The sequence below is a fragment of the Streptopelia decaocto genome, assembly GCF_964273445.1.
Source record: "Streptopelia decaocto genome assembly, chromosome: 23".
NCBI classification, from domain to species: Eukaryota; Metazoa; Chordata; class Aves; order Columbiformes; family Columbidae; genus Streptopelia; species Streptopelia decaocto.
In genome coordinates, this window is record NC_138678.1 from 258,431 (window position 1) to 278,235 (window position 19,805).

General features: G+C 47.5%; 1 protein-coding gene across 5 annotated transcripts in view; it reads left to right on the forward strand.

Moving 5' to 3' along the window:
- Positions 1 to 19,805, forward strand: part of EYA3 (EYA transcriptional coactivator and phosphatase 3) — a 31,730-nt gene extending 11,925 nt beyond the window's left edge. For 2 of the 5 annotated variants that reach the window (XM_082071345.1, XM_082071346.1), the window contains exons 4-18: positions 251 to 330; positions 1,162 to 1,228; positions 1,678 to 1,820; positions 4,076 to 4,213; positions 6,630 to 6,712; positions 8,695 to 8,878; positions 9,567 to 9,706; positions 10,564 to 10,647; positions 10,833 to 10,922; positions 12,624 to 12,682; positions 13,395 to 13,555; positions 14,388 to 14,502; positions 16,831 to 16,952; positions 17,157 to 17,257; positions 17,845 to 19,805. In XM_082071345.1, coding sequence (XP_081927471.1) covers positions 251 to 330; positions 1,162 to 1,228; positions 1,678 to 1,820; positions 4,076 to 4,213; positions 6,630 to 6,712; positions 8,695 to 8,878; positions 9,567 to 9,706; positions 10,564 to 10,647; positions 10,833 to 10,922; positions 12,624 to 12,682; positions 13,395 to 13,555; positions 14,388 to 14,502; positions 16,831 to 16,952; positions 17,157 to 17,257; positions 17,845 to 17,925 — 1,648 coding nt within the window. In that variant the 3' untranslated portion in view covers positions 17,926 to 19,805. The remainder of the gene's footprint in view (positions 1 to 250; positions 331 to 1,161; positions 1,229 to 1,677; positions 1,821 to 4,075; positions 4,214 to 6,629; positions 6,713 to 8,694; positions 8,879 to 9,566; positions 9,707 to 10,563; positions 10,648 to 10,832; positions 10,923 to 12,623; positions 12,683 to 13,394; positions 13,556 to 14,387; positions 14,503 to 16,830; positions 16,953 to 17,156; positions 17,258 to 17,844) is intronic. The other 3 variants (XR_014185934.1, XR_014185935.1, XM_082071347.1) reach the window with 3 other exon arrangements.

Genomic DNA, 19,805 nt, shown 5'->3' on the forward strand with positions numbered 1-19,805 from the left:
TGTCTCAGGGATGGTTCATCCACCACCTCTCTGGCCAACCTGGGCCAGGCTCTCACCACCCTCAGGGCAACAATTCCTTCCTCATGTCCAGCCTCAATCTCCCTCCTTTAGTTTAAACCATCACCCCTTTTTGTGTCGTGACACAGCAGTTTGCCTCTGTCAGGAAGGTTGAACCTGGGGGTTACAGTGCCTGAGGATGTTAATTGAAGAGTTCATCACGATAGTGATTTGCCTTTGTTTTTCCTGCCAGTCACGTGAGCAACGCAGAAGTCGGCGATCAGAAACCTGAATCTTCAAGCCTTGGTTCAAACCTTCCCATGTCCAGTGAGAGTAAGTGCCTTCTGCAGTTCTGCTCCCACCAGCTTTCCTCTTTTCTTCCTCTGGTCTCGTTAATTTGCTTCATCAAGCACAAGCTAAATGGAGGGGAAACTGAGGCAGAGAATAAAAAGATTGCTTAGTGAGTGAGAAGTGGAATTTACCCTTTCTTCTGGAAAAAGAGGGCTGGAGGTTATTACAAAAGTGAGATCCCTGTGTAGAATAGCTTTGCGTGCACCAATTTACAAGTGTAAATCAGCTCAACTTGATTGAAAATATGTAACATGGAACTTTCCATTGCCAACTGGTGCTTGTTTAAGGAAAGCACCATTGCTAGATGTGAGAAATTGGAGCCAACGGTTCGAAAGGAAAGTGAATCACAAGAAATTCACGATGGAATTCAGGGTTTGGAGAGTTATGATGATGTCCCAGAATGTGGTGACATGACTGTATTTGAATAAATGTTGATTTTTTTGGTTCAAATAAATGTAGATTGTTGTTCATGGAAAAATAAGACAGCCCTGAAAATAAGCCCTAACACATCTTTCGGAGCAAAAATTAATGTAAGACCCTGTCTTATTGTTGGGGAAACTGGGTAAGAATTTGTGTGTGGTGCTGGTAGATGCAAATGGGTAAACCCATGTACTGTGTAGATTTATAGTCATACAAGTCATCGCTCATTTGAATCGGGGGGATTTTTTGAGAATTTGCTTTGAAACAAATATTCAAGGCACTGAAAAACTTGTAAATCCTGTGTCTTGATTAAAATGTGCATACTGATATTTAATTGTCCTTGTTTGGTTTTGAAGTCACCTGTGTAATTATCCAAACTCTTTTTTTTTCCAGTTATGACTTGCACTGATTACATCCCAAGGTCATCAAACGATTATACCTCACAAATGTATTCTGCAAAGTGAGTCAAACAATTATTACTAAACTCTGTAACTCTTCTTTCTGAAGGGATCTTGTTGCATCTTCATGCATTTCTGTGATGAAGTAATTCACGTTTTCATGTCTGCTGGCAACAGATACTTGTTGCTGAAGCTCATACAAGTCACCCTTTGGCTCCAGTGCCTGTTGTGTTATGATCATAAGGATAAACGAGCCCCATCGAGTAATTAATTTATCCGTATGATCATAAGACAGCAGCCCTGTGTGTCTTGTTGAATAATGCCCACAGTATTTGAGGAATGACCATGACATAAACGCCTAACGCACAAGCAGATTTCACACTCAGAGCACATGTCAGTGTGTAGCGTTTCTTCTTCCCAAAGCAATTTTTTCATTTGTCTTGTGGTTTGGAGGCTGAAAGATGTGTAGTGTAAACAGGGTTTTCTAATTTCGCTCTCTCTTTTCCCTAAGGCCATATGCACATATCCTTTCTGTACCTGTGTCGGAAACCATGAGCCCGTACCCCGGGCAGGCTCAGTACCAAGCGCTCCAGCAGTCTCAGCCCTACACCATCTACCCCCAGACCACCCAGACCTACGGACTACCTCCTTTTGGTAAGAAAGCGCTTCTCAGAGCCTTCCAAATGCATGCAGTTACCATCTTCTATCTCATTCCATGTTTAACTAACCAGGCGTGTTGAAGAGTTCATAGGAGAGCACACGCCTGATTTAAATTGTCACTTGGTACCTACAGTACTGATCTCTAAAATCTTAATATCTTGACGTGTAAAGGGGTTAATTTTTCCTTAGCTGAAGAGCTGAATGTCTTTGGACAAAACCGGTGACATTTGTGGCTTTTGCTGCCAGAGCAAGGATTTTATATAAATCACAACACAATTGATTTGTCACGAAAGATGGTGTAGAAAAGGTGATACAGTGAGGCTCGGTTTTATTAGACAAAAGTTACATTACTAATTCTGTTTAAAGCAACGTGGCACAAATTCTCTTTATGAGAAGTACATAAAATGGATTTAGATACCTTTCTTCTTTTTTTTTTACATATATATATGAACACCTGAGATTCATGAGAATGAATTTTCTTGGGCTTGAGGGAACCTCGGGAAGCAAACAGTGGGTTTGTAGTCACTGGGACACAAGGGTTTGATCAAACAGGGTTTGATCTCCCAAATCTCATTTGGGAGTGTGTGTTTCACTCTTTTTAACACAAAGGCTCTGAAATTTGGGGTGTTTAACTGCGTCAGTGTTATGTAACAGTAACAGTAGAAATTCTTCTGAAGACCTTTACCGTTGACTTCATAGGAACTTTTATCTGTTAAGCATCTTCTGGAACGCGATCAGCGGCTGAGATGTCTTGGTTTGGATTTTGAGGTTCGGTATTAAAGACATTAATTTTTAGTCTGGATTTAAGCATTAGGAAGGTGTTAACAGTCATATTTCTAGTAATGGTAAAATTCTACCTGTTGGATGGTGTGAGGGGCAGGTGGAGGGTGCAGGACTGAACACACACATTTAAGAGCAAATCCCCAAATCTCCACTGAGCAGGGCAGGACTGGACCAGATTGCTCAGATGTTTTCCAGAGGTTTGCATGACTTTCTAGCGTGTATTTGTTGCCAATACCCCTTGTGCTGTAATAACTTCCGGTGGTGTTTAGTGCATCGTTCTGCATGGGACACACTTGTGGTGCAGAGAGAATTTATTAAAGAAGCGTTAAAATAAAGAGCAGTGACGTGCAAGCCGAGTACCTGTGGCTGTGAGTTGGCATCTTTCTTGCGCCGTAAGGAACCGTTTGGTTACCGGCCCCTCTAAAAACCACTCGCCTGTTTGAAGATTGCGCCATTCCCTTCCCAGACTAAACAAACTTCTCCTGCTCTCTGTTTCCCATACATTTTATTCTGCAATATATCTCCAATCTTTCTTAAATCAGTCTTTCCTTGTTGTTTGCTAATTATCACAATACTAGAGGTTTGAAGAAGTAATGGATGGTGCAACTTGAGAGTCGCAGAATCACAACCCTGGCGTGGCTGAACAGTTGGGTGAACGACTTAATTTGACTTATAGGTGGCAGTTTGAGGGCAGGTATGTAAGTAAATCAAAGAGCCGTTGCAGAATTGAATGGTGACACACGGAACAAGCTCAGGGAGCCGCTGCTCTTGTCCAGCTCTGTAGAGTCTCCCTTGTTGTCTGGGTAAGAAACTCAGAGCTCGTCCTGGAGCACGTGGAGAACCACAGGCGGCTTTTGCCACCTTGGTACCGGTTTTTGAGGGTTTAAGATGGAGATTGGTCTTTCTGCCAGGCCTGAGCTTTGTGTCCAGCTCCAAACATCCTTTGTCCTTCTGCTTTGCGCACTCCTGCTTGTTTTCAAGTAGATCCTCTCAGCCGATACTCGCTTTCTAACCCGGGCCAGGGAGAAACATGTTTGGTTTGGCTGGAGGGCTGGAAATGGTGAAACAAAAGGTGAGGAGCCCTGAAGATCCAGACCTGAGCTGCGCTTCTTCAGCTGGATCCTGAGGTTTTCCCTGTTCTTTGAGCTCTGCAGCTCAGCCCCACCATCCGAGGGATCAAGCAGTTCCTTGGCACTGAATCTTACCGTGACACTAACAGATTTTTAGCTGAAAGCTTCGGAAATTCGTCTTGTTGGTGCTTTTAATTCTCTCTTTTCCAGCCAGTTTTGTCAGCAGCTCTAATCTGTGTGCAGCCTGACGCTCAGCACATCCTATTGCCAAAATTAAACATTTTCTGTGTGTGATTTGTTCCTTGCTTTTGTGACAAAGCGCAAACCTTAACCTGAGGTTACAGCATGCCATTGAGTCCCAGCGTATTTGTAACTGGTCCGATTTATCCGCTTCAGGTGCACTGTGGCCAGGTATGAAACCCGAAAGTGGTTTAATTCAGCCTCCATCTACAAGCCAGCCCAGTGTTCTTACCTGCACTACAGGGTTAACCACAAGCCAGCCCAGCCCAGCACATTATTCTTATTCTGCTGAAGGTAACTTGGCATGGTTTTTATCTCTCTCCACCTAATTGAGTCCAGATAGTGAAATTAGAGAGGCTTGCACGTTGGCTCTGGTTTGTGCATGCTTAAACGCTTGGTCTCTTTTCTTTTGCGTGTGTCCGCGTTCAGTTTCAATTGCTTCTGGAGGTAGATGGCTCCTATGTATTACACGCACACACCCCTCCCAGCTTGGTAGATCTGCTAGAAAGTGAATTTCTTAATACAAAACTAGCCTGCAAATATTCCACCTGCTGGAAGTGGAATCTAAGAAGCCAGGGGCTGAATTTCACCAGCTCCCAAAGCAATTTTTAGTAGTAAATAGTGGAATGTTGCGTATGGCAAATATGTGCAAATCGATCCTTTTTGCAAGGCAGGATTTTTGCAGCTTACGTTTGGGCGATGAATGTGAAAACGTGTCTCTTTCTCTGTAGTTTTTAAGAAGCGCTTCCGGAATTCTTAATCTGTTTGTTGTGCGATGATTTCATTGAATAACTCAGGAGATCTTTAGTTCAGCCTCCTGCTCCAAGACGAGTTGACGCCGCGTTCAGAACCAGGTTGCTCAGTGTTTGTAACACTGGAAACACCACATTCCTTTAGACGTCACTTTTCTCCAGGTTCTCCCCCGGCAGAATGGATGATGGTGGTTTATAGCACCAGCTTTCATAGCCAAGGGTCAGAAATGGTTCTGGCCAGGGTGTCCCCGGCGGGTCTGCGGGTGATGGACCACAGCGAGCACCTCAATCCCTGAATCACTTTTTTGGAAAACTGCTTTGCAAACGGGCAGGAAACTCTTCCTATTTTTGAGTTTGCTACGTTTGCTTATTGTCAGATGAGCAAGTGTGGGGGGCAGCTCAGCCCTTGGGGGCTGCAGGGGGGTGTGGGAGCAGGCGCTGGAAGGATGGACGGTGTTGCTTTGTTAGTTATCTCCTGAAAACTTACATTTTCTCTGCAGTCCCAGTAGCAGGACGGTGCTGCTGTCCCACTGACACGTATTCCAGTGCGTGGACATGGTTCAGGCTGTAGATGCTGGATGGAATAATGGGATATTTGAGCCTCGGTGAAACAGAAAATGTATTAATCACCATTTCCCAGCACATGGAGCAGGTCGAAACATCTTTGAAAACGACCAAAGCAAAACCGAATAGGATCAATCAGGCAGGGGATGCGGGGTGTAAGATGCGAGGGCTGGAAGTGGAGGAGAAGGAGAGGGAAAAAGAGTCATAGCACTTGTGTTTGCTGGTGTTTTAAACCCGAGCCCATGGAGCGGTCACTTTGGGCGCATCCCTGCCGAACACTTTTGTAGGTCACAGGTGAAAGGAGTGACCCACGGTGCAGAAAGAATTGGTTCATCTATAGTGGGAGCTGTTTGTAAAGATCCGATGTGCAGCACTGTGTAGAGAAAGGGTCATTAGAAATGCTGGGAGGAAAACAGAGTTCAAATAAAAAGTGACAATCAGATGAGGGAATCTGGGCGCTTGGAATCTTTTTTTTCCTCTGATTTCTTCGCTTCTGTTCTCTAGCTCAGCGGAGAAGCTCTTCAGAGCACCACACAGGAGAATCACTCTGTTTGCTCCTTTAAGATACATTTCTTTTGCTTTTCATCTTCTTTGAGGCATGTTTTGGACCCATTTCCTTCCCAGGAGCTGTTCACCAGGCGGGATCTGTGCGTGTCATAACACAGCGGACCTTGAGGAAGAGTTCGTGGTGGGGTCTGATTCTCTGGCCTTCAGAAGCTCGAGATCTTCGGTCTTGGGCTGAATTCCACATGGGTGTCATTTGCAGGAAGTGACGGTGATGCTGTGGATCTCTGCAAGTCTTTGCTTGAGCATCTCCAAGTGATTTTTGGTTGTATTTGTGCACAGAGGAAGATTTAGCACAAGAAAAGATGTCATGGTGGTACCTGGTTTGGTACATCTGGTGTTGTTCATGCTGATTTCATTGTATTCACTAACCCTTGAGGGTCCCAAAACCCCGTGTGGAGTGACATGAAGCCACAAAATCTGCTCAATGACTTGTGTTCCCAGAACACGCTCTGGCAGCATCTTCTGTGCTTTGGAAGAACCAAATGCGACAATACGAAGACTATTAAACACCTTGACATTTATACTAACAACCCCACATCTCTAATAATTTGTCCTACAAGCTGCTGACAAATCATTTCAGAAAATCTCGTCCAACAAACAGTTGTAGTCTCTGGAACGTTCGGAAGTCCTGGTTTTAATTCTAAGCTAGCTCTCCTTCCCTGTAAGCTTCGCTGAAATGTAACTGGTTTCAAAATACCCCCCAACCTGTTTTAGGCTGTTATAAGGAGAGTGCTCCAGTCTGTTAAGTTCTTGTTTCACACCTTTGCTTGGTCTTGTCTCCTGTGCTTTTCCAGAAGCATTTAATGCAGTAATTCTTAATTTTACAGCATCAACGACCAACGCCAGTCCAGTCTCCACGTCCTCAACCGTTGTCAATATTTCCACGTCAGCGGTCGCCAGCATCTCACAGGTAAAACTCCTTCCACGTTAATTTTAAGCGCAGCGTCGTTGTTTAACGTATTACTCAAAATTAACCAAGGAAAGCCAACTATTTGCATCACTAAAATAGAACTATTTTGAGAATCAAACCTGCAGGGAGGATTATAGCCTTTTATGAGAATGTAACAAGGTGGATGGATGATGGCAGAGCGGTGGATGTGGTCACCTTGACTTCAGTGAAGCCTTTGACACAGTCTCCCACGGCATCCTCACAGCTCAGTTGAGGAGGTGTGGTCTGGACAATAGAGCAGTGAGGTGGGTTGCAAACCGGCTCAAGGAGAGAAGCCAGAGAGTGGTAGTCAATGGTGCGGAGTCCAGTTGAGGCCAGTATCTAGTGCAGTGCCTCAGGGGGCAGTGCTGGGGCCAATATTGTTCAATATATTCATTAACGATTTGGACGAGGGAATTGAGTGTACTATCAGCACCTTTGCCGATGACACCAAGCTGGGAGGAGTGGCTGACACTGGAAGCTGTGCTGCCATCAGAGACCTGGACAGGCTGGAGAGTTGGGTGGGGAATAAACTGATGAAATTTAACAAGGGCAAGTGTAGAGTCCTGCATCTGGGCAGGAACAACCCCAGGTTCCAGTATAGGTTGGGAAATTCCATATTAGAGAGCAGTGTAGGGGAAAGGGACCTGGGGGTCCTGGTGGACACAACAGGATGACCATGAGCCAGCACTGGGCCCTTGTGGCCAGGAAGGCCAGTGGCATCCTGGGGTGTATTACAAGGGCGGTGGTTAGTAGATCGAGAGAGGTCCTCCTTCCCCTCTGCTCCGCCCTGGGGAGACCACACCTGGAATATTGTGACCAGTTCTGGGCCCCCCAGTTCCAGCAGGACAGGGAACTGCTGGAGAGAGTCCAGCGTAGGGCAACAAAGATGATTAAGGGAGTGGAGCATCTCCTGTGTGAGGAAAGGCTGAGGGAGCTGGGGCTCTTTAGTTTGGAGAAGAGGAGACTGAGGGGTGACCTTATTAATGTTTATAAATATATAAAGGGTGAGTGCCATGAGGATGGAGCCAGGCTCTTCTCGGTGGCAAACAATGATAGGACAAGGGGTAATGGGCTCAATGGAACACAAGAGGTTCCACTTAAATTTGAGAAAAAACTTCTTCTCAGTGAGGGTGGCAGAGCCTGGAACAGGCTGCCCAGGGGGGTTGTGGAGTCTCCTTCCCTGGGGACATTCAAAACCCGTCTGGACGTGTTTCTGTGCGACCTCACCCGGGCATTCCTGCTCCAGCAGGGGGATTGGACTGGATGAGCTTTTGAGGTCCCTTCCAATCCCAAACATACTGTGATACTGTGTTTTTTGAACGCCTTTGGTTCTCCCTCAGCAAGAAAAGGAAAATAGGTCGTACACAAACAAACCAGAAAGCTCCGGTAAAGCAGGAGACGCATTCTGACGCTGCTAGAAGAGAAGTCCAAAAGCTCTGCAGCTGTGACCTGCTGGGGGTAAACAGAGAATCACAGTATCACAGTAGCAGTGGGTGTGGGAGAATGATCAGCAGTTAATTGCTGTTCCGAATATTTAGATGTACAAAGGAACCCTTCAGTGTTGTGACAGACAGAACGGGAATATGAGAAGTGTGGAAAATGCAGCAGATGCACAGAAATCCTCGTATGCTTGTGCTGGTGCTTTTTATGATTTTTTTAAATTAACATAAACTTGCCTGGAGGTCTAAGGGGAAAAAAGGGTTTTCTTTCAGTAGTGCAGACCAGGGTACCTGGGTCACCAGGCCAGGCTGCTGTGGCTCTGTCAGTACATCTGCAATCAGCAAGTAAAACACAAGAGAAAAGCACAAATCCCAGAACACGGGGTGAACTGATGGCGTCCTGTCCGCTTGGTGCTCCCTGTCATTGTCACATTGTTCATCATGAGCTAATTTTGGGACTGAATGCAGAGGAGTGTTTTCTGCAAGAAGTGTCCTATCGTAACGAACCCTTTCCTCGAACAGGAATATCCCACCTACACGATCCTGGGCCAGAGCCAGTACCAGCCGTGCTACCCAAGCTCTGGCTTTGGAGTCGTGGCAGCGGCGGACGGCACGGCGGAGAGCGCTGCGTTACAGACCACCCCGTACCCCGCCGAGAAGCCCAACGCCGCGGCGCCCGCGCGGATGGTGCAGAGACATTCCTCCGGTACGGCTGGGGCTCGAGCTCCCGCGGTAAACGCGACAGGGAGAATGTGTTCTTATCCGATGGTAAAAGCCTGGGGAACTGACCTGTTATTTCAAGGTGCTGGCCAGGGAATGGCCCAGTGACTGTGTTCGGTGCCGTTTTCTCAGCTCAGGAATTCTCCACGTTCACCATTTTGCATGAATTTTCATAGGAATTGCGATGTCTTATCTTCAAGACCCCGAATGAATTGAAGCTCTTTCAAGTCCCTTGTGCCATTTCTGAAGTAGTCTAGGCCGACGCTTGGGATGTTAACTCTTTTGCCTGAACTTTTATGAAGGGTTCAGAGAGTATGTCCCATCATGGTCGTAATGTTCTGCAGATCAAAGCACTGATTTTTTATTTTAATTACTTTTTTTAATCACGGTGCTTTATTCTTTCTATTAATAGGCTCCATAATGGCTCCTCATCAGTCATGGCCATGGTGCTTGGCCAAATCTCTCTCTCTAGGGTCAAGATCATCCTGTTTTTCTTTACTAATTCTTGGACAGGCCAGTGGAGCTGTAGGTTTGTGTGTTATCCAACCACTATTGTGTCAATAAAGCAAGAAAACGCCTTCACCTATTGCAAAGGAGCTTTGTGGCCGAACGCTATGAGCTGGTGTTTGTTTTGAGACGCGAGCGTTGAAAGCCGTGTTCTTTCTTTCTTCTAGGAGACGCGTCCACGAGTCCTTCATTAGCAAGAGCAACAGCAAGTAAAGAGCTGGATGAGCAGGCAAGAAAAAACATCCCTGGGAAGAACAGGGGGAAGAGGAAAGCAGATCCCTCCTCCTCCCAGGACAGCGAACTGGAGGTGAGTAGCAAACTTGTTTTCTGCAGGTGTGGTGGTAAAAATCCTCCTCTTTCCTCCTTCCTCCATGGAGATGGAAGGAGATAATCTGGGAAATTCCGCTGGCCCACATTATCTGCACACTGGCTGAACTGAGTTCTTAGTGGTTCTTGACAAGCATCACTTAAACACGTCTTGGAATCATCAGCAGAGGAGACATCAGGATATGCACCCCACGTGCGAAATATGCAGTTGGTGAACTTCTAGTTCCTCTGGGCCTAGTTCTTCAGTTTATCAAAGTCCTTCTGTGCTGAAACTCTGTCCACATGGCAGCCAGTCCCTCGTATTTATCATAACAGTGTCTCTGATAAACACCAAGATCCTCACCAGCTGAAACAGCGAAATAAAGTTAACAGCAGAGTCAATTATACTGTTAAGCGGCATTTTTTATTTTACCAGCTCTGGGGGTCGTCCTTCGTAAGACTGGATGCTCTTGCATTGCTTATATTCACATAATTATTAGATACAATACATCTATTAATGATTAGTTAAATATAAACTGAGCGCTCTGCTTCTAAACAGTGTATCACTCAGTCTTCTGTCTCCCTCTTGTCATGCAGAAAGATCTAAAACTTGAGAAATATCCCCTCATTTTGCATTTATATCATGTCAATTGGTTAATGATGGGGACATCTTCTATAACTTAATCACAGTACATATTAATTCAGCAGCTTCTCTTCTCTTGTTTACCTGGTGCTCTCCAGATAACAGCCAGTAAACTTCTACCCTCCAAAGTTCATTAGCACCCTGAAACTTTCTCCTTCATCGCAGCTCGGTGCTTGGGATATCGCAGCTCTGACCTGTTTCTGTTCCCTACGCAGCGTGTGTTTCTCTGGGACCTGGATGAGACCATCATCATCTTCCATTCGCTGCTCACGGGGTCTTACGCTCAAAAATACGGCAAGGTACGGCTCTTTTCTGAGGAAGAAAAACCAGATCTGTTACACAGAAGTCAATGTTAAACTTTGGGAAAGGAGTAGAAAATTATATACGGGGGAAATTTCGTCCAACGTAACTGATGAAAGATTTATCGCAATTTACTTCTGCATTTAACCACCGTGAATTTCATTTTCTCGTGTTGTTTTGCCAGGATCCCACTCTGGTGATCGGCTCGGGCCTGTCAATGGAGGAGATGATTTTCGAAGTGGCCGATACTCACTTGTTTTTCAATGACTTGGAGGTACGTGACCGATGGTTTTGGGGACCGTCCAATTCCATGCACAGTGTTCTTGGCCAAATTAAATCCACGTCACTGTTCTGCGCTAATCCACGGAAGCCAAATATAAATCTTTGCTTAATCATGTGCTGTGTTATCAGATACTAACGGGCACAGCAACACAATCTATATACTGAAGTGTCAGGTTCTCCAGAATATGGAATTAAATGGTTGGAATTAGCACATTTCCCGACCGATCTTCTTTGACACGAGTCCACGAATATGAACGTAATTTGCAGAATTTACAGGCCTAGTTTAAAGGTTAGGAAGGCAAAATTTGAACAGTGAGCAATTAATTGTAGGTGCATCACTGAAAACAAGATGTTTTTGTTGCTGCAAATAGAAACTTAAATGGAGCTTCCATTTGTGGCTGTGAAGTTAGTGAAGGTGGTAACGCCCATGGCTTGGACAAGTGCACTCTACGCTGGGTTAAGAACTGGCTGGAGGGCCGGGCCCATAGAGTGCTGGTGAATGGGGCCGCATCCAGCTGGCGGCCGGTCACTAGTGGTGTCCCCCGGGGGTCCATGTTGGGTCCAGTCCTGTTCAACATCTTTATTGATGATTTAGATCAGGGGATTGAGACCATCATCAGCAAATTTGCTGATGACACCAAGTTGGGAGGGAGTGTGGAGCTGCTGGAAGGCAGGAGGCTCTGCAGAGGGATCTGGATGGACTGGAAAAATGGGCTGATTCCAATGGGATGAAGTTCAACAAGGCCAAGTGCCGGGTGCTGCACTTTGGTCACAACAACCCCCTGCAGCGCTACAGGCTGGCACAGAGTGGCTGGAGAGCAGTCAGACAGAAAGGGACCCAGGGGGACTAATGGACAGGAAGCTCAACATGAGCCAACAGTGTGCCCAGGTGGCCAAGAAGGCCAATGGTGTCCTGTCCTGTATCCAAACTGGCGTGGTCAGCAGGACAAGGGCAGTGACCCTTCCCCTGTGCTCCGCATTGGGGAGGCCACACCTGGAGTGTTGTGTTCAGTTCTGGGCCCCTCAGCTCAGGAAAGAGATTGAAGTGCTGGAGCGGGTCCAGAGAAGAGCAACAAGACTGGGGAAGGGACTGGAGCACAAGCCCTATGGGGAGAGGCTGAGGGAGCTGGGCTTGTTCAGTCTGGAGAAGAGGAGGCTTAGAGCTGAGCTCAGCACTCTCTAGAACTACCTGAAGGGCAGTTCTAGCCAGGTGGGGATTGGGCTCTTCTCCCAGGCATCAGCAATAGGACAAGGGGCCATGGGCTTCAACTCTGCCAGGGGAAATTGAGGCTGGAGATTAGAAAGCAATTCTGTGCAGAGAGAGTGGTCAGGATTGGAATGGCTGCCCAGGGAGGTGCTGGACTCACCGGCCCTGGAGGGTTTTAAACTGAGATTGGACATGGCACTTAGTGCCATGATCTAGTAAACGGACTGGAGTTGGACCAAGGGTTGGACTGGATGATCTCTGAGGTCTTTTTTAGCCCAGTCCATTCTGTGATTCTGTGAAAACAAAACACCAACTACTCCTGTGCCGGAAAGGTGGTGATTGATGTGTTAACTATGTGTTAACTTATTGCTGTAGGTGTTGGGTAGTAACGTGAGGGGGTTGTTTCATATCACCCTTTAATCTGAACATTTCAGGATGTTTCTGGGTTCCAACAGATGGCTTTATTTTTCTTTCTTTCTTGTGCAGGAGTGTGACCAGGTGCACATAGAAGACGTGGCATCTGACGACAACGGCCAGGATTTAAGGTGGCGTAGTGATGAAATGAGCAGCTGTTTTTTGTGGGGGCTTCCGGCCCCAACAAGGACGGAGCTCAGCGTTGTGCAGGCCATGAAACTTGGAAAAGGGGTTTTTTGGTCCTGGGTGGTATTTCTTTGAAGACCTACAAATCATTAAGACTTGAGGAATTGTACCTGTGCAGAGGTCCAAGCAAGCATAGAAAACTACAGCCTTTTATGTCTTTACAGACCATTCACGCCATGATTCAGCCCAATAAAATATTTCACTTTGGGGTCTTCTTGCTTCTCATTGGATCTTTTCCTCTGGTTCCACGTGGGCCTTTGTTTTCTTCAGCTGTAGACATTGTTTATTGTCCATAACCTTGCAGGTAGTTTTGTCTGAATAAATCCTTTATTCTCAAAGTGCAAACTGGACTTTATCTTGCAAGTGTTCAGTGCGGGTTGTAGTTGCTTTTCGTATATATGAGCAAAACTTTCCAGCTTAAATTTTAGCAAATCCAGCTTACCAAGTAACATGAAGCAAAGAGTATGTTAAAAATCATACAACCTTATATCTTTTAATAATTCATTACATTTAGTGTGTATCTACTTAAGCTAAATGATTAATATTGAACTTGAACTGGGCTCATGCACTGACCTGTGGGTAGTAAAACCATTGCCGTACAGCTCTCTCGTTCCTCTGCCGCCGCAGCCATGTAACAGATCTGCTTTTCCCAACCAGCAACTACAATTTCTCCACGGACGGCTTCAGCGGCTCGGGCAGCACCGCGAATCACGGCTCGGCCGTCGGCGTCCAGGGCGGCGTGGACTGGATGAGAAAACTGGCCTTCCGCTACCGCAGGGTGCGCGAGATCTACGATAAATACAAAACCAACGTCGGAGGTGGGTGTTCTCAAAGGGGCTTTGTGGTGCCGGGCCCCGGCATTCCTCAGAGCTTTTGCTTTCCTGAGCGTTTGGATAAAGCAACGTTCTCCTAGTGCTAAGAGGGACCCAATTTCCATGGAATCTAAGAGGGTAATGTCTTCCAAAAGCGAACGCCATGCCAGTCGCAGGCTGTGATTTATTGTGTGGATGAGAACAGTCAGTCGATCCTGCATTTAAGAGAAAATTTTGGTGCGGTGTCCCTTTGCTGATACATTTGCTGTTTAGCCTGAATCTTGGCGCTGCCACCCCTGGGAAGGGGTGATGCTGGAGCAGCTCAGCAGGGTGACTCAGCCTGGTGGGTTTTGGGCTGGGATACCCTTTACCTACACAAAAAAACCCTTTATAGATGTTTTATCAGACATATTTTCTAAGAACTGGCTGTTCACAGATGGATGTCTGGGCTCAGCTGTGTCACTGGAGGCTGGCTTCTGTTGCCTTGAGACAGTCTCAGGTGCCTTCAGTACCGTGTTATTTAACAGAATCACAGAATCATTTCAGTTGAAAGAGACCCTTAAGATCACCTAAATCTAACACTAAACCACCCTAAGAACATCATCTCCATGTCTGTTCAACCCCCCCGGGATGGTGACTCCACCACTGCCCTGGGCAGCATGTTCTAGTGCTTCACAACCCTTTCCATGCAAAAATTGTTCCCAAGATCCAACTTGGCGCAACTTGAGGCCGTTTTCCTCCTTTATTGCGGAACAGGCAGCTCTTAATGAAGCACTGGCTCTCTGTGTCAGACCTTCCATGTTCAGCTGGGAACGCTCGTGTTGTTTTTTCCTTCCAGGCCTTCTCAGCCCGCAGAAGAGGGAAGCTCTGCAGCGACTCAGGACCGATATCGAAGTGCTAACGGATTCCTGGCTGGAAACTGCATTAAAGTCCCTGCTGCTCATACAGTCCAGGTACGGAACTGGAAATGTGGACGTTGCTTTTTCAGCCCTTTCTCTTGCTTGGAGCTGTCTCCATGTGTGATACCGCTGCTGTTTGTCACAGGTGAATAAACTCCCGAGCACCCTTCTCCTTCATCACCTGTTGTTAGGAAGGTCCCCTGTGCTCGCCAGGACAACAGGAATGTAGCTTAACAAGACTGTTTCTTCATCTGAAATTTGTTCACAAAGCTCTGGTTTGTTCAGGTCACTCTTTCACTGTAGCACCTGGCACTAACTGTAGCACTGTCTCCCTTGTGTTTAGAGATGATTCTTGTAGTTTTGCTTGTAATCCTGATTTCTGAGGGAAGATAACTGCCAAATTTCCATGTTGTGTAAAGCAAGATGAGAACCTTCTTGTATTGCTGACTCAGAACGTGAGGAATGTTAGCCCATTCAAATTAGCCCTACAGAAACTGAAGGTTCAAGACAGCCCTCATCTTAAACAGTTAAGAGTTCCCTTCATAAGTGTAGCGTAACTGTTCATGGCAGAAGTTATAATCGCTCTCTATGAGAAGAGTGGTAGTTATGCACTACTGAAGAATAATAAGGATTTTTTTTTTTTTTTCTGCTCCAGAGTTGGAATTCGTTGCAAATGTTTTGAAGGAAATGTTCAGGAAAAGCCAATTTTCTGTAACTGATCTTTCTGTGGAAAAGTACTGTTTGTGATAATCTTTGAGATGGTTTCTTGATTCTAGGATAAAGCCTGTCACTAACTCCCCCTTGCACATAATGGGCAGATTTCTTGCAGGCTGGGACAGTTGGGTAGAGTGAGAGCGGCCCTGGTTCCAGCCTGTGTTTGAAACCAGGCAGAGCAGGGACTTGGAACTTGAATCCAATGTGAGGGTCATAGTCTGGATGGCTCAGTGGGTGGAAGAGGGACATTGCCTACCTAATGGTGACACTTACATGATGACTCTTTTCATGATAACATGTGAAAACACTATGTTTCTGCCAAAGAATTTATGTTGGAAACAAAAAGCAAAGAAACAAACCCCACAAATGTAACAGGGTGATGGATGATGGCAGAGTGGTGGATGTGGTCACCTTGACTTCAGCAAAGCCTTTGACACAGTCTCCCACGGCATCCTCACAGCTCAGTTGAGGAGGTGTGGTCTGGACAATAGAGTAGTGAGGTGGGTTGCAAACTGGCTTAAGGAGAGAAGCCAGAGAGTGGTGGTCAATGGTGCGGAGTCCAGTTGAGGCCAGTATCTAGTGCAGTGCCTCAGGGGTCAGTACTGGGGCCAATATTATTCAATATATTCATCAACGATTTGGACGAGGGAATTGAGTGGCTGTCAGCAAGTTTGCTGATGACACCAAGCTGGGAGGAGTGGTGACACTGGAAGCTGTGCTGCCATCAGAGACCTGGACAGGCTGGAGAGCTGGGCAGGGAATAACCTGATGAAATTTAACAAGGGCAAGTGTAGAGTCCTGCATCTGGGCAGGAACAACCCCAGGTTCCAGTATAGGTTGGGAAATTACATATTAGAGAGCAGTGTAGGGGAAAGGGACCTGGGGGTCCTGGGGACAGCAGGGTGACCATGAGCCAGCACTGGGCCCTTGTGGCCAGGAAGCCAATGGGACCTGGGGTGGGTTAGAAGGGGGTGGTCAGTAGGTCAGAGAGGTTCTCCTGCCCCTCTGCTCTGCCCTGGGGAGACCACACCTGGAATCTTGTGTCCAGTTGTGGCCCCTCAGTTCCAGCAGGACAGGGAACTGCTGGAGAGAGTCCAGCGTAGGGCAACAAAGATGATTAAGGGAGTGGAGCATCTCCTGTGTGAGGAAAGGCTGAGGGAGCTGGGGCTCTTTAGTTTGGAGAAGAGGAGACTGAGGGGTGACCTTATTAATGTTTATAAATATATAAAGGGTGAGTGCCATGAGGATGGAGGCAGGCTCTTCTCGGTGACAAACAGTGATAGGACAAGGGGTAATGGGATCAAGCTGGAACACAAGAGGTTCCACTTAAATTTGAGAAAAAACTTCTTCTCAGTGAGGGTGGCAGAGCCTGGCCCAGGCTGCCCAGGGGGGTTGTGGAGTCTCCTTCCCTGGGGACATTCAAAACCCGCCTGGACATGTTCCTGTGCGACCTCACCTGGGCGTTCCTGCTCCATGGGGGGATTGCACTGGATGATCTTTTGAGGTCCCTTCCAATCCCAAACATACTGTGATACTGTGAAATGACCCAGGAAGCCTTTTGAAAGCAGGACAACAAAGCGCGTGGCACTTCAGCAAGCTGAGCGAGCTGCCCAGCGCGGCACCGCTGCCCAGAGATGTGCTTTACCAGCGGTGTTCTTCTTCTTCTAGAAAGAACTGTGTGAACATCCTAATCACGACCACCCAGCTGGTGCCAGCTCTGGCCAAAGTCCTCCTGTACGGATTGGGCGAGGTGTTTCCCATCGAAAACATTTATAGCGCTACAAAAATAGGTAAGGGCTTGTGCTGAGGCGTCTGCTTGGGTTTTGACACAGGAAATATAATTCCCCATAGTGTGATAGTGGTGGCTTCTGGCCTCAGGAGCTTGACTGGGTGTTATCCCCTTCCCAATAAGACAAGAATGTTTCTGTACTGGGAAGAGGGGACCTGCCAGGCTGCTGGTACCGTCTGCCTAAGGCAGGGCTGTCTTTCGGCAGGTAAGGAGAGCTGTTTCGAGAGGATCGTGTCGCGATTCGGGAAGAAAGTCACCTACGTGGTGATCGGAGACGGGCGGGACGAAGAGGTCGCAGCGAAGCAGGTGGGTCAGGGGGAGGTTTGGCCTTTGACACGAGAGATCTTCACTGCACTAAGATGGGGAGTTTCCTGGCTCTTCGGGCTTTAAAGTTTGTTTTACGTAGGATTGCTCTAATAAACCAGGAGGTTGATGTAGCACATCACGCAGCCGTCAGGTGGGATAACACAATTTCTCTAAGTCAGGGCTCGGTTGCCAGCAGTCAGATCTATCTACAATTGGTCTGAATTACAAACACGGAGCAAATATCTTGTTTGATTTGGGCAGCCCTGAACATGTCGTTGAGTCGCGCTCACGAAAGGCAGTGAAATGCAGAGATTGCTGCGGGGCCGTCACCTCTACGGGCTGCCCCGTGCCAGGTTGTCACCTCCGCGGATCCCCTGGAGCCCTGGAAAGGCTTTTGTGGGTGAAGCAGGAGCTGATAGTCAGTGCCGACCCATCGTAAACAGCTGCGCACGTCGGGCTTCAGATCCCAATGTGCGTGTGCCCGGGGTCCTTCCGAACGGGCTGTGCTGTCACCTGCAGCGCAGTGCACCCCGAGCGCTTCCAGCCCTAAAACCACCCCCTAAACCCGACTTTGTCATCTGTTCCAGCACAACATGCCCTTCTGGAGGATCACGAATCATGCAGACCTGGTGTCCCTTCACCAAGCCCTTGAGCTGGATTTCCTGTGAGGAGCCGGAGCAGATCGCTCTGCGCCGCCTGGGAAGCAGAAAGCTTGGACGTTTGGGGACTCGCTTTTCAGCTCGATGAAGAAACACACGTAACGCAAACCGTACAGTAGAACACGCCAGCGGGTGGTTTCCAAGGAGCACGCGAGGTGCTGTATAAAGAAGCACAAGATGCCGCAGAGCTGGAGCTGGAGGGGGTGAGACAACAGCAGGAGTGTTTGTAAGAGCCTTCTCCTTTCTATTCGACTTAGTCGTAGAACCCAAGTAAACACAAAACCTTATTTTTATAGCAAAAACACTGATGGCAGAGCTGAACCTCCCTTGTTTCGCCAAGCTGAAAAGAGCTATGTTTGTTGTTTTTTTTTTCCATAGGAAATACTAATGAAAATGTCAAAAATACCTCTATTGCTGTGAAACGCGTCCTCTCTCCTTCCCTTGGGTGTTCAAAGCAGTTAATTTATTACAATGTCCTTATGTTATTTCCTCAACGTGGGATTACTGGAAAATAGCAAGATAAGGGAGTTGTTTCTTGTAGAGGAAATGTGGGTGTTCTGAGTTGATCCCGGTGGCTTCGTGTGTGCACAAGCCCTGTTACCAAGCGGGAGATCATTGGATTCCAGCTCCCCAGGCCGGAGATCCCACCGATTTTTCCCTACCTGTGAACAAGAGATCCAGCACGACGCTGCTGCACATGAAGAGCCCTCGTCTTGACTTAGGAACAGTTTGACAGAACTAAATCCTCACGAATGTTACAAAGAAGGGTCTGGTTATTAACCTCACCTCCGCTTTCCTGCCTCCGTTTGGGAGAGTAAGTTCCTTTCAGTAGAATCAAATTTGATTTTCTTGTATTCTTTGCGTTAGCCTGACGACATAGTTAGAAACAAAACCCTTGTTAAGAGGGACTTAATCTCCTCTGTCCTCTGCGTAGAAGCCGCTGCCCGCGAGCAGCGCGGCCTCTCGTCCCGTTAGAAAAGTCCGAGGAGCAGGTTCCTGCCGCGGTGTCACCGCACGGCTCGCTCGGGGGATCTTTGTGCTGCTCGGCGAGGGGTGCGAAGAGATGCAGGAGCCCGCGGGGGACGTTCTCCCGTCTCAGGTGTGTTCTGTGCTGGATCCTGAACATCTCTCAGCCCATCCAGAGGTCTCGGTGTCCCTATCAAACAGCCCGTTCGGAGCGCGTCCCGTACCCCGGCTGAACTTTGGGATTCAAACCTGTGCCTTAAACCTCCCACCACCGGCCCTTTGCTTCCCGAACACCCGCGGCAGCTGGACGGTTGCGCCCGGGCGCCCCGGCGGGTGCTGCGCCTGCGGTACCGGCTTCGCTTCCTCTTCGTTTACTTTCAAATGTTTTAAGGAAATTTTTAAGACGTCGGCCAAATTGGGACTCTTGCAGCCAGTGGCATTTCGTACTGATATTTATACGATGTCTCCTTGAATGTATGTAAAGTACTTTTATAACAGGAGGTTGATGGTACGTTTCTGTGTTTGTTTAATAAAGGTTGTCCTGGCTATTTTATTTCTCTCTCTGCTGGCTGAGTTTGTGACGTTTCCTGGCTCGTGTGGCAGGAACAGCATCTCTGTCCCAGCGCTGGTTGCGTCTGTCCCTGTGCTCTCCCGCTGCCCTGACCTGGTGACAAACCCCAGTGCCTCAGTGACAGTCCCTGGGGTGTCACCAGCTTCACTGCAGCCCCAGGGGCTTTCAAATAGCCCCCCCGATCCACTGATGCCAGCTGGGCAGGTGTTGGCACTGGGGGGAGCAGCAGGACCCCGAGCTGTGGTACCGACCCGCGGTGCTGCCGCGGCGGAGCCTTCGCCCGTTGTGGTCTGTGTAATGAGAACTGTCTTACAAACTGGAAAAAGAAATAATAAAGTCTTTATTTTCTATA